The sequence below is a fragment of the Marmota monax genome, unplaced genomic scaffold, assembly GCF_021218885.2.
Source record: "Marmota monax isolate L192 unplaced genomic scaffold, Marmota_monax_Labrador192_F-V1.1 WCK01_AAM20220418_F8-fsc00134, whole genome shotgun sequence".
Taxonomy (NCBI): Eukaryota; Metazoa; Chordata; class Mammalia; order Rodentia; family Sciuridae; genus Marmota; species Marmota monax.
In genome coordinates this window covers 1,979,977-1,995,057 of record NW_026692281.1, presented here as the reverse complement: position 1 = coordinate 1,995,057, position 15,081 = coordinate 1,979,977, and the positions used below count along the sequence as shown (strand labels likewise).

The 15,081-nt window shown below is 38.5% G+C and overlaps 1 protein-coding gene across 1 annotated transcript in view; it reads right to left on the bottom strand.

Moving 5' to 3' along the window:
• Positions 1 to 6,887: 6,887 nt before the first annotated feature.
• Eda2r (ectodysplasin A2 receptor) overlaps positions 6,888 to 15,081 on the bottom strand; it is a 33,855-nt gene continuing 25,661 nt past the window's right edge. The window contains exons 4-8 of the mRNA XM_046440334.2: positions 13,643 to 13,821; positions 13,054 to 13,139; positions 12,148 to 12,312; positions 8,968 to 9,354; positions 6,888 to 7,060 (exon numbers count right to left, since the gene is read on the bottom strand). Coding sequence (XP_046296290.1) covers positions 8,978 to 9,354; positions 12,148 to 12,312; positions 13,054 to 13,139; positions 13,643 to 13,821 — 807 coding nt within the window. The 3' untranslated portion in view covers positions 6,888 to 7,060; positions 8,968 to 8,977. The remainder of the gene's footprint in view (positions 7,061 to 8,967; positions 9,355 to 12,147; positions 12,313 to 13,053; positions 13,140 to 13,642; positions 13,822 to 15,081) is intronic.

Here is a 15,081-nt window from a genome sequence, read left to right as displayed (position 1 = left end):
ATATATATATATACACACACACACACACACACACACACAAAGAAATATTATTCAGCCATGAAGAATAATGAAATTTCATTGTTTGCAACAAAATGTGTGGAATTGGAGGATATTATGTGAAGTAAAATAAGACCAAGACAGAAATCCTAATACCATCTCTTCTCTCTCATATATGGAAGTTTTAAAAAAGTCCATCTGAATGTAGAATAATGATTACTAAAGGTTGGGAAGAAGGGGTAGATAAAGGGAGGCTGAATTTAATTAGTGAATTCTGTATGCCTGTATTGAATTATCAATTTGAACTCCATAAACAATCAATAGATATTTAGACACAATACTTTTATTTTATTTATTTATTTTTATGTGGTGCTGAGGATCCAACCTAGCACCTCAGGCATTCTAGGCAGGCACTCTACTGCTAAGCCATAACCCCACCCCTAAATCCACACCTTTTGAAGTCTCTGGAAATTGTGTAAAGAAGGGCATACCACAGGAGCTGGGGTTGTTGCTCAATGGTGGAAGGCTCACATAGCACATGTGAGGCCCTGCGTTAGATCCTCAGCACCACACAAAAATAAATAAATAAAATAAAGGCATTGTGTTCAATTACATCTAAAATGTAAACATTAAAAAAAGGATATTCCACAAATGGGGAAACATCTATTCAAGACAATTAGTACATATTGTTAAGAACTGTGAAAGTTAAAAAAAAATGTGAACGACTATGATATCTGTGCCAGATTACATTCAGCACAGCAAAAAGAAAATAACTTCAAGTACTTGAAGCCAAGAATACAGGGATCCCTACGCCATACTATCATGAATGTATACATTTATAGATTTGGCTATACTAATCCAGTTATGAGTACTAATTTGGTATAATTTCCTCATGTCAACTCAGCTTTGCTTTTTTCTTCTGTTACAGTGAAATATATTACATATCTGTTTTAAGGCTGATAATTAAAATATATATGTGTGCATATATAGTTTTGTACAACTGCATTCTAAATCAATTTTAAGAAGAAATATACAAAAGAATTATGCCATCTTTTGTAATTATATACATTGCCTTTATTGTATGTATGTATGCATGTATGTATGTATTTATTTATTGATTTTGTGTATTTCAATTATAGTCTGCAGTCACTTACTTTCAGAGTGCTAAACTTCCTTTAATATTTCTGGTAGCATTTGATTGACTCAGCTTTTGGAGGAAGGGGAGGAGGAGGAGAAAGAGAGAGGGAGATATTTATGTAATCAACACCCTGACAATAAAGATATATGATAAGTAAATTGATAAACCAACTAGTCTACTCTAAAATCAGTTATCATAGAACATTTTTCAAAACAGCTTTATTGAGGTATATTTTTATATATTATAAAATCCATCCATTTCAAGTGTACAAGTCAAAAATTTTTATTAACTTCACTGAGTAGTGCAGCTACCACCATAACTCAATTTTAGAACATTTCATCTACTAAATAAGATCCCTCATGCCTATTAACATTTAATCCCTTTTCTCACACCCAGTCCTAGGCAACCAGTAATTTACCTTCTGTCTCCATTAGCTTGCATTTAAAGAAAATTTTATGTAAATAGAATCATACCATATGTGATATCTCATATATATTTTACTTAGCCTGCTTTGTGGTTCAACTACAGCACACCATGTGCCACTAGTTCAATTGCTGAACAACGTTAATTATATGTATATACTACAATTTGTTTATTCATTAGTTTATTGATGGATATTTGTATTTTTTCTATTTTTTAAATATTGTAAATGGTGTTTGTATGGATATGTATGTATAGATATTATATGCACATATTTTTAATTATTTTGGTTATATATGTAGGAGTGGAATTATTGGATCATATGGTAACTTTAGCTTTTAGAGAAATTGCCAGACTATTTTCAAAAGTGGCTGTACCAGTTTGAAATTCCACCAGCAATGTATGAGGATTCTCATTTCCCCACATCCTTATCAATATGCTTTGTTGTCAAGATCAGAGAATATTAAACATGAGAGGAAACTTGTTTTTTCTAGTTCTTAGATAAAATTATAATAAAGCACAGCATTCAAAATTAAATGAGGCTTTTTTAGTGGTCCCTTGGATTCAATGAGATTGTAAACACATTTTGCCCTGAAATAAAAATGCAGTGCTCTATATAGAATAAGCTTGTGATTTTTTAAATAGTATGATCAAAATGAAAACCTACACAAATATGAAAAAAATTCTTAGAGATTTTGAAGACCTCAGAAGATAGGTACACAGTTCTCTTAGGGCTAGGAAAAACTGCTTGATAACTGTTGGTTTAAACAACAAGAGTTTCTAGTAGATTTGTGGCTCAGACAAGAATCTAAATGTCATAAACAATCAAAAAAATAAACGAGAGATTGGACTATAACCCAAATCTCCTGGGTTACAATTCAATGAATCCTTCTACTCTTGGTGCTATATCCAGTGATCAGAAACACATTTTTCCCTGTAGTCATTGAGCAAAGACATACCAGCCAAATGAGAAACCCTGGTTTACTGAAAGCAGAGGAATAAACAAGATATTTGTATGTATTTCTGTTTATTGGATAATATAAAATGTTTGCACAGTATCATAAATCAAACAGAACCCTGCCAATATCCACACATGCATATGGCTCAAGATTTAACAAAATCTCTATAAATAACTCATTCATGAGGGAAAAGGTAATTAAGATGAACCTACATTCAATATAAAACACTGAAGAACTTGGTAGTGAGGTGGGGAGTAGGAGGGGAACAGAAGGTTTGATGATCTCAGTGTGGCAGGGCTGTGTGTTGGCGAGAATAGTGCTGTAGTATCAGACACCCTTACCAAGCCTGGATTTGAGAACCTTGGAGGAAAAAGTTCCTTTCACAGACTACTTCTGGTCAAAATCCACATCAACCAAAAATGCCTACTCTTTGACAGCAACCATTTCCCTCTCCTTTACAAACAAAAACCAATGTTCTTTGCTACTTAAAATATGGACAACTCAACTATTGTCTAGGATCGGGGTATATTGAAAATGATTCTATTATGCGCACTTTTTTGCTTTCACTGACCAACAACCCTCAAGTGGAAAATATAAAAAAGCATAGTGCTCAGGGGCTAGGGTTGTAGCTCAGCAGTAGAGTGCTTGCCTACCATGTGTGACACACTGGGTTTGATCCCCAGCACCACATGAAAAAGTAAACAAACAAAATAAAGATGTTATGTCCATCTACAACTAAATTTTTTTTTTTAAAAGTAGAGTGCTCAAAGATGCTTCCGCTTTAAAAACAATGATCAGGAAACCTTTAAAAGGACTATCTTGGACCAAACACCCAAATGTAATATTGGCTGTGGCCAAATAGCAATTATAAAGAAAAAAAATCCTTCACTTCATGTCTATCCAATATACCTTAAAAAGCAGAGCAAAACAAAACTTAATTGTCCCATTCCAGTTGCTAAATCCAATTGTTAAATTTCAGAAAATTGGAATCAAGGTGGCAAGGTGATTCTAGTATAGTCATACAATGTTCAGACTATAGGCAGGGACAGTGAAGTAGGGTAACTGTTAATGTTATTGTGTTATAATTTCTATCTTTCTCACAGAGTGGCAGTGTTAGACTTGGGCTTGAACCACTACCAGGCATATGGTGACCTTTAAACACCTGGGACCTGTTTAGGCTGAATCACCCTCTGTTTGGGTACTAGTTCTTCCCCTACCAGAAGGTGTAGACATGACTAATTAAAGCCAGTGAGATAAGAATAAACTGTCCCAGAAAAAGAGAACAGAGAACCTAAAGGCCAAGGTCTAAACCATGGCTCACACATATTTGTTAATACCTTGGTGAGGCCAGGCTGCTTGGTGCAGACTTGAAATTCAATTGCTTCTAATCCTCCATCCAGTACAATGGGACCTCTTTGCTTTCACCTAGGTGCTTTTAGCACCCTGATCAATGGGCTGCCAAGGGGCCCTTAATCAGTGTTTGTAGGTGGACTGTTCTCAAAGATGCATTTAATAAAATCATAGAAGGAGTATTGCTGTAGTGAACACTCTTTGTCAGGGCTAGGACCTGGTGATGAAGTGCACATTCTGCCTAAAGGTACTGAATTAACCACTAAGTACTTGTGGAATAGGAACTAGCTGTACAAGCTTCAGAAAGATTCTCAGATAATGAAGAATAATACAACCTTCAAAGGAGCATGCTTCTCTGATCATGAGATGTATAGGTGGGAACTAAAGAAAAAAAAGACATTTCAAAAAAGTATCAAATGGAAAAGAGTGCTGGGACAGCTGGGATCTAATTGACATGTCAATACAAAGAGGGAGTTGGGTCACTTTCCCCTCCTCACTCAGCCTATATGAATTGGGAGTGTCTTTGGGGAATGGCTGGGAGGTAGTTTGAGGAACCCAGGCACCAGAAGGAAAGCCACCTTGGCTCAGAAATGTTACAAATGTAAAGTTGTAAGTGGGCAAACTCCAGCCCTGCTCCCTGCTGGGTGTAGAGAGATATAGCACCTCAAATATAGGCTGAGGCCCAGGAGATCAAGAGGTAAATTGTGTGTGCTGCCCTATGCTACAAACTCAGTACCATTGCTCTTCAAACATTCAGAAAACCCAGAGAATGCCAGGAATCTAAGGGGATCTAGAAGAAGGCAGAAAAAATCTTGTAGACCATCAGGGGGTGAAAGTTACAGGGAGAGAAAAGCTAAAAGTTCCTCTATCCTGTCCCAGATGGATTAAGATACAAGTGAATCATGTGCTATTTTTCAATAGAATATTCTACTACTGCCTTAGTAGCACTTAACAGACTATGGGGCCAAATGCCTTACTTGGTGGTGGAGTTTGGCTGCCTTAATCAATCTCCTGAAGCTTGCCCCAGTCTTATGCCATTTAGGCAGTGTTGACAAACAGAAATAACATAAGAGGCCATTCAGTAACCCTGCCTGCCCCCCTGCTATATCCAAGAGTAGTTTCTGCTCTATTTGCCTTTCCCTGACCTCCACTCTCAGTCATGGGGTCCACACTTGGGCCTGGGGTTGATTTGCAGGGCAAGCTCTTTCTCAAAAATGAATTATTCTGGGTAAAGCACTACTGGGCCTCAGTTTTGTCATCTTTAAAATATTCATAACATATGAATGATCCTTTTTAAACTCTAAAACACAGAAGTGTTATTATTGATAGGTTTGGTTAAATATACACAATCTATTTGTGGAAGGATTAAAAATAATCTGACTCCAGCCTTTATTCCCTTCCATACCTCAGGGGCAAAAAGAAGATAAGACAAACAGGAAGAGTCCTGTCTAGCCTTATAACCCTTCTCAATTTCTGAGCTTTTGAAAGGTGGTGCAAAATTTAAAGTCTTGGCTTCTTGCTAGGAACAGACCAAGCAGAAAATGTACTAGGCTGGTGGTAGCAGATAGGGGAAACTGGCCGTTAAGTGGGGAGGTCAGTCTTGGCATGGTGGGCAATAACCGTACTTCATTCTCATACAGATATCAGGAACTTTTCCTTCCAAAGAGTTGTTTGCTGGAAAAGATATGGAAAAAATCTTCCTATCAAAAAACACTGTCCTTTAGAAAATAAAGATTTCAAGATATTGGATAGGGTATGAAAGCATTCTAGTCTATACATTCACACCTATGTCACTGAGTAACTTAAGACCAGTCACTTTCCATCTCTGAGTTTTAGTTTCCTCATTAGCAAATTGGGGATAATAATCCCTGCCTTGCCCACCTCAGAGTCTGTGTAAAGATCCAATGAGATGATGACTGTGAAAGCACATTGCAAAATATTAAGTGCAGCACCCATTAATGTAGTGGATTTCAATATTCTTAACTCAGAATAACTGTGCTCTATCTTCAGTCTTGACTTTTGCTAATTAAGTTAACCTCCAACAACCTGAACTCTAAATGCTGCTCCCAAGCAAAGAGCCAGGTTCTTCACTCACTTGAGCACTTTTCTTTTTCAAACTTGACCCACTATGAAGGAATGGACAGCAGTCCAAGTGGCCCAATAGGGACATTAGAGGAGACCTAAAGCCCATGGTATTCACCCCTGAGTCCTGAGGGTCTTATCTACACTGTTCCACTAGAAAGCATGGAGAAAGCAGTTCCATTTCATGCTGAGAAGCATGTGAAACTGGTGGTGAACACACAGGAGAAATTGACTGGCTTTTCTCTAAACCAAGAAAGCACCAAATGGTCTTTGAGCTGCCCTAGGGCCAGGCCCCATTAAGAAACTTAGCTCCTCAGTGCAGTGCCCTATCGCAGACCTCAGGAACTTCACTGTCACCTCAAAGACCAAAGCTCTGAGCTCTGACTTGGCCCTGAGAAGCTAGAGAACATGCCCCATAAAGGAACAAAAGAAGCAAGAGAAGATAAATTAAACTGAAAGGAATTTTAAGAAAGTCCATTTTAAAAATCAAAAACACACTGATTTGAATCTCCACTGAAGAAGTTTAGAGACCTATTTGTGAGGAGGAAGACCCAGACAAATGTGCTGGCTCCAGAGTTGTCACAGGTACAGAAATTTAGGATGAGTTGGGGAATCATGGCACCAGGCCTCCCAGATATGTGTGTGTGTGTGTGTGTGTGTGTGTGTGTGTGTGAGTGAGTGTGTTGGGGAGAGAGGCAGTGCAGAGGATCTAGAAGGAAAAGGGTTTCATTTTCCTCCTAAAGTGCTAGGAAAATGACAATAAAGTTCTCAAAGGTCCTTCCTTCAGGCCCATGTGACCAAAAATGCAGGCAGGAAAACCCTACCACATATATTGTCTGTCATTCCCTGCCCTTTTCTCTACAATCAAGTTGAGCTAGGAACATGTCCAGTAGTTCCATGGCTGGGGATTCAGGCTCTCCAGGCTCAAACACAGTCAAGAAATGGTGCACATCAGTTCTGGGAAGATGGTACAGGATCAATCCGCTGTTAGTATGGGGTAGGAAATACCCCATTTGTAGATACCACATCCCAGGCCCCTGCAGCTGTTGTGGTATAGGAACAAGGCAGGAGAATCAAAGAATGACTGGACAAGGCTTTCAGGAGCATGAGATACCTAGGGAAATAGCAAAGCAAGTTAGAAACCTGTGAGACAATCTCACTAGCTCACTTCTCTCCCAATCCCCCTCACCCAAATCATGGGTTATACCAGTGAATTAGGATACAATCACATAAATGCATCACTAATCTAATTCTATCCTGTTCTAAACTGGTGAGACCATCCTTCATGAAACTGAGTTTAGTTCTAATCCACACATACTTAAGAGGAACCTAAAGTGGTACCTTCCAGGGCAGAAATGCTACATTTGGGGTTCTTCAGGGATAACAATGCAGAAGAAGCAGATGAGGTCTGTGTGGCCCATGAAACAGAGCTAGGACCAGTACAACAAGGAAAGAGAAAGGTTTTTTTTCTTTATATTTGTTTCAAATTTATCAGTCATAGTTGAACCACACATTTGGTGGTAGTAAACTCTCTGACACAGCAAGTAAGGCGACTACATATACTTTTGGTGGAAGAATAGATTGAACATCTCAAATCCAAAAATCCAAAATCTTAAATGCATCAAAATTCAAAACTTTTTGTGCACCTACATGACACCAGAATTGGATAATTCCACACCTGATCTCAAGTGACAGGTCATAGTCAAAATGCAGGCACACTAAAAATATTGTATAAATTACCTTCAGGCTATGCATATAAGGCATATATGAAACATAAATGATTTTTGGTTTAGATGTCAGTCCCATTCCCAGATAATTTATTATATATGTGAAAATATTCCAAATTAAAAAAAAAAACAAATTCTGAAACACTTCCAGTCCCAAGTATTTTGGAAAAAAGATATTCAACCTGTATTATAAAAAAATAATGGATTGAATACCTTAGAGGGAAAACTGAACTGGATGATCATAAAGGTATCAAAGCTGACTGGTTTTATACCAGTCAAGGTTTTAAATATTCACTATTCACATTTTTAGGTTGGATGTAGGGAACAGGAAGTCATAGCAGACCTGGCAATATGTTAACTGAAGAAACATGGAAATTAGTGGTGAAAAGTAGTTGATTAGTTGAAAATTAGAAATCTGCCCATCCTCCTGCCTCATACTTAAGCCTATGAAAAAGCAACATTGGCTTGACATTAGTTGCAATAGTGGAGTAGGGTGAGCTCTAGAATGGACCCCTTAACCTGGGCTCTAGCTTAGTTAGTTCTGACACTGGTTTGCTCTTATGAATTTGAGAAAATTACTTCTCCTCTCTTTGTCTCTGTTTCTGCCTCTGTAAAATGAGGCTAAGATAGCCTGATCTGCTTACTACAAAGGATTGGTGTTATAATGATCAGATAAATGTAGTGGATATGGAAGGGATATATATAAATTGTGACTGGGGGCAGTGAGAGAAAGAAAAACTAACATGGCTGAAATATCTCTAATGCATCAGACACTGTAAAAGGTACTTGCACATATGATTTTAATCCAACCCTCACAATAACTTACAAGGTAGATAGTACTTTCCACTGTTTATAGATGAAAAATCTGAGACTCACAGACAGAAAAGAATTTTCACAAAGTTCATATAGCTAGTAGGGAATGGATGTTTGAAATATAAGGCTGCCAGATGAAAAGGCTTCTATACATATTTTTTTTCTATCGTACCATGCTGCTTGTTCACATGAGGGATGATAACTATGACTATTAGATAGTGGGGTCCTGAGAGAGCTTGAAAAAATGCCAAGATGGAGACTGGTGTCATGACAACCTGGCCAGTTTCCTGACAATTGTAAGCTCAAAAGTGTGACATCTGACTGGCTGAAAACAGTATCACTCTTATTGCATATAAACCCACCAATGTCCCTAACTTGCTGCTTCTCTACCCCTAGCCCTATTGAATGATAGTAGTACATGGCAAATTCATTAAGGGTGGCCCCTAATTTCTGGTCTTTCTGCTCCACCTTTCCAGCTCACCTCAGTAGAGTTAAGGGCTAGGAACTTCATAGGGCACATTGAGTTCCCGCCTGTCTCCAGCGCTGTCAGTTGTATTCCCACCCAAGTTTTCAGTTCCAGTACAGGAGGCAGAGCTGGAAAACTTTTGCAGGTCCAGCTCTGTGCATTCGATGGGGGTGTGGACCCAGTGAGAGTGGCTCTCTGAGGCGCAGGAGGCCACGGTAAAGGACTCCTGTGTGGGGAAGCCACGAGTCGAGCTGCAGTCGTCATCCAGGATGGGGTTAAGTCGCTGGGTCTCAAAAATGCTCTCACTCACTGGGGACTCAGGACTGGTCTCCTGGCCAGGTGGCACGGGGAAGAGAGATTCCTCCTCCACTGCTTCATCAGCCTCAAACTGCAAGGAACCTCCTGCAACTCGAAGCAGAAAGCTGAGTCACCAAAAAGCAGGGTCTCTTCTCAGCAAGGCATCTGGTCCTCAGCACAAGAGCAGGAGGGGATTTGGGAGCCAGTGTCCACCTTCCCCTCCCTGGGGACCAGAGCACCTTGCATCAGACTGAGGTGACACACTTGAGACATATACTTACATTGTGGTATCAAATAGAGGCTACCTGGTTCTGGATTAGAGAAATAAATCAATTGTTCAGAGAATAAGAAATACTTTGTGGAAAATAATTTTTGACAAACCTTGCCCCACCATTATATTTATCCCTGGGTGTTATGTCTGTGTACATTATATTATATGACAATAGGGACTCTGAAGATAGAATTAGGATGATGGACTTGATAATAGGGAGATTATGTTGGATTACCCAGATGGGTCCAAGGTTAATTACATGTCCTTAAAAGCAGGAGAAGGAGGCAGAAGTGACAAAGAGAGTATTAGAGAGATATGGACTCACCCCACCACTGCTAGTTTTAATAATAGAATGAGTCCATGTGTCAAAATGATTATGCCTCTAGAAGTTAGGAATGCTCTTCACCTTATAGCCAGCAAGAAAATGGAACCTCAGTTCTATAATTGCTGGGAACCAAACTCAGTCATCTGCCTAAATAATTAAGGAAACTGATTCTCCCCTAGAACCTCCAGAAAGGAACACAGCCTTTCCAGCATCTTTATTTATTGTGAGGCCCAGTCAAGACTGTTGACCTATGTAAACTATGAAATAAAAATCCAATAAATGTGTGGTAATTTGTTATGGCAATGACAGAAAAGTAGTACACCTTTCATGTATGAGTCTGATTTAACATTAGGAGTTTATTTAACATGATTTTCATATACCAAACTCTGGATTTCTGTATTCTTTTGAAAATTTGGAAGGTTTTTACCATATTGAATAGTCCCACATGGTAAGAAAGAGCTGGAGCTGAGTAGTGGATTTCCCTTTAGAGAGGGCACAATTCCTAAAGCTCCTGCCCATTTGTCTTGCACCTTATATTGGATCTAATTCACACATTGACCTCACCTACATAAGTGTGTGACTGCTGATAATTCTTCATTGAATGAGGAAATGCCTAGCCTTCCTTCCCTTTATGGAAACCATGAATATGGAAGCAACCTGCTTTCATATTCTCTGAAGAGTACCACCTTATTATCTTGGAGATAGAAGAGGAACAGAAGAGAGTTACTCATTATTTCTCTCCTGAAGGAGGAGGAGGGAGACAGGCAGTTCTGAAATGTTCCTTCATATTCCATATTGCTGAGACCTGGGGACCAAATGCCTTATTGCCTTTGTTTCATGCTCATGCTCAGGGATTGGGAAACCACTCTTATTTGAGACACTGGATTCTGAAGTCAGAGAGAGGATTGTTCACCCTGAGCCACAATGCCTAGGAGCTACCAGAGAGAATAGGAATTTGAAGTAGAGCTTCACAATAGTTATGAAGAGACAACAGAGAAACACTGCAGCCTGTTAAATGCTAGAATTGTCTCTACTTAAGCCAGGGGCACAGCCAAGTATAACTATTGGTCTTTTTCAAGATAATTGGCAGGCCCCACAGCCAAATTGACCACAGACACCCTATAAAAGGGAGATTTTCCAATATACATAGAGTGAGGGAAAAAAAAAGTAGTATTGCTTTGAGTCCAGTATCAAGGGGCTAAGGAGTCCTGAGCATCTAGTATCCAGAAAACTTTATCTTCCCCCTTACTAACTCAATACCATTCACTAGTTCTGAGTTCCACTTTTGGTGTCCCTGCTTAGCACTGAAGCTGTACTAAACCGTGGTTTGGATTTCTTTTTCTTTATTTTTTTTTTCTTTCTTGGAACTGGGGATTGAAGCCAAGGGAACTCTACCACTAAGCTACTTCTATATCCCTTTTAATTTTTTTTTTTTAATTTTGAGATTAAATTGTTTAGGGCCCTGCTAAGTTGCTGATGCTAGCCGCAAACCTGTGACCATTCAGCCTCCCAAATTGCTGAGATTACAACCATATGTCCAATGTTCAGCTCTTGGCTGGATTTCTAATATCTTGCTAGATCCTGACCAGTCACCATCTCACCTCCTCCATATTTGCCCACATAATTAAGTCCCACATTATTGGCTAAAGGGTGAATTTGTGCTGAAAACAGATCACAGTGTTATTGGGACTTTAAATATGACCTTCTATTTGGAATTTCACATGGCCGTCTCCTGTAGGCTGTGGTAGATCTCATTAGGTACCAGCATGGTCTGGGAAAAATAAGTTTAAATCTGAAAATTATACACTGCATTTTCTGCTACCTCATTTTGGGAAATTATCACACTGATTGCAGTTACCCTAGACCTTTCCCACATTTATTAGTATAGATAAGCAGAATTGGAGAACTTAAAAATCAATTAATCCAATCATACCTCACATTTTCAAGATTAGGGAGAAAGAGACCCCAAAAATCTAGACGACTTATTTAATGTTACAACAGTGATTCAGAGGTAGATTTAGAAACTTGTTTTCCATATTCTTTTTCCAAGGGGTTCAGTTACCATTATGTCATGCTCTGTTATGAATGCCAGGAACTTAATAAGCCAGGTCCCCTAAACTCTTAGGGTTCTCTTCAGTCACCTTTAAATTTCCATGCCATCTAATATAGTTTCCAAGGCCATCCCTGGGTTTTTCAGCATGGAAAGGAAAGCCCATTAACTCTCAACCCCAGAAAATTCCTCTTTTCTATCAATAAGAATCTTATTTCTGATTCATGTCAAATGTGAAGCAGCCACCCTTACCACGCTGGCAATGTCTGTTGAAGAACTGCTTGCAGTAGAGGAAGAAGAGCCCCAGGAAGGCCAGGGTAAACACCACTAGCAGACTGCTCACCAGTGCAACAAGTGTGGCCTCCTGAGGGGGCACTGTGGGTGCATCTGCCTTCACTAAGCTCAACTGGAAGGCACCTGTGAGACAAAAATATGGGGCAAGTCAGTTACTGTGGGTAGTTAATAATAGTCATCCTGACACTGGTCCTGGAATTCCTCAGGGCATCACCCTCTCCCTAAGGCCTTTCCCAATTAAGGATGCTGGTTTTACTTCTTTGTAAAGCAGGCAAATTTTAAAGATCAAAACAGAACAACTCACATATGCTGCAGGCATGGTATAAATTAATACAATTAACTGAAGATGTACATATCCTATGGTCTTTCCATGCCATATCTAGACACACAAACAGATAAAAATTGATAGAGATACAGACATAGTCTAGACTTTCTTTATTTAGCTTTTGATGATTCCTAAGATCTAGAGACTCCTATACACCTTGAATAATAATAATAATAATAATAATAATAATAATTTACAATTAAATATTATAATTTATAAAGTGTTTTTTAACATCTATTATTTCATTAAACCAAGAAAACCATCCCAAAAGGTATGTAGAAAAACAATTTACAATGAGTCACATTTTTTTCAGATGATATAAATGACCTTTACTGAGTTTGAATGATTTGTGGAAGTTTACATATATATAATGTTGCAAAACCAGCATACAAACCTAACTGATTGCCTTGCTATGACACTCCACAGGAAGGAGCATGAAGGGGTATTCATTCCCTCCAGGAATAAAAGAGAAGTCTTTAGTACCATAACTTGCTGTCACATAATGATTTAATGAAAAGGAAAGAGAAGTGGATACACACACTGAACCTCAGAGGTGGGGGTCTGCTTTGTGCATGGGATGCACTCTTGGTCCTGTAGCCCTCCAATGCGTGTCTTTCGGTAGAACCTGTAGTCAGATCATAAAGTATGGCAGAGTGTTGAAATAAGCAATGCACTTAGAGTAGTTCTTCTTGGGAGCCAGTACCAATACCTCTTCATGGGCTCTTTGCCTCCATATTTGTTGTTCACTGAGGCCCAGAAACCCTACCTCTTCCACCATTAATCAGACCATTTAGTCAAAAGGACAGCTAATGTCACAAGAACGAGGAGCACTGCTTTGATATCAATTGCTTTGTGACTTAAGTCTACAGTGAAATTTACTTTAAACCTTGGTCTGTGCTAAGAGTGCCAACATGATGAAAAACACTGTTAATTCATCCAAGATTAACAATGTGCTGGGCACTTTATATAGGGATCCTAGGAAGACACTCTTTCTCTTTTGGGGGAACTTAAGTGGAATATAGTATGATACAATGCTTCAACTAGATTCTCAGAGAAAGGATGAGAGAAGCAGAAGAGCTAAAAAAAAAAAAAGGCTCAGAAGAGCTTGGCCCAATATAGTGGGTTTACCTGGGCAGACAGTCCCCACAGACTGCATTAGAGGTAGCTGTACAGTTTGCCTTCTGGACACGATTGATGATGGCGCAGGTAATGCAAGTCTGACATCTGTGATGGCCCCAACTGCTTTTGTACCTTCGAGGAGGGCAAGCTGTACAGTATGCATCTCCACCCTCTCCATAACCACAATCCTACAGACAGATGGGAGTCATCAACATTGCTATATGGGATCTTGGAGAAAGGATCAGCTCTGAAACAAGTGAACATGGTATAAAGTAGCATTTTTCAAACTGTTAGTTGCAATCCCATTATTGGATCATAAAAATTTTTACTAGGTTGCATCTATCATTAAAAATTGACGCAGAGGGCTCGGGTTGTTGCTCAGTGGTAGAGTGCTTACCACTCATGTGAGAAACAATGGGTTCAATTCTCAGCACCACATATAAATAAATAAATTAAATAAAGGTCCATCAACAACTAAAAACATTAAAAAATTGAAATAGAACAAAATAGAATAATAATATGAAATATTATAGTACATAGCTTGTTGTAAAACTGTGTATTTTATATTAGTCAGCATAGGCTAGTATATACTTTGGTATATACTAATTTCAATGTCTTAGAAGAACCTAAGTGGAACAAACAATATTTCAATGTATGTATGATTACATCAAAATGAAACCCAATATTATGTATAACTATAATACACTAATAAAAACATTTTTAAAAAGAATAAAAGTTTATTTCCTATTCACACTATCTGCCACCAGGAATTTCCCAAGGGCTCTGCTCTACTCCATAGGGTACCCAGGGTAACAGAGGCTTCATCTTTGTGCTGCCATGATTGGAACAACAAATGAAAGAGATCATTGTGAACTGTGAACTGGCTTTTAAAATTTTCCCCCACAAAAATGACCCATCTCCTTTTGCTCATTTGTCCTAGGCCACACATATCAATTTATAATTAGTAATTACAAGGTTATGAGAAAGTGCAATTCTACAGTGTGCCAGAAGGTGGGGAACCAGAAATATCTGACAAATAGCTGAAATTACTAACCATCGTTGATTTATAAAACTTTTACAGATAAAATATATGTAAGTATATGTTGAATTGTGATAAAAATTATTATTTACTCTAGCTCATAGTACATTCTGGGCATCAGAGGCTCCAACATCTGAAAAGATTGAAGTAGCCAGTCTTTAAAGACTATTCCATCTCTGACAGCCTATCTTCAATAGGAACAAGGCTGCAGCCTGATAACAGTCATAGCTCATTCTCAAGTTATTGCTTCATGGATACTGAATTTGTTTGGAGTGATAAAAAGGTGTTGGAAAATAGATAGTGACAATGGTTGCACAGCACTATGCATGTGATTAATGTCACTGAATTGTACATTTAAAAAGGTTAAATAGCACATTTTATGTTAAATTATTTTATCAAAATTAAAAAT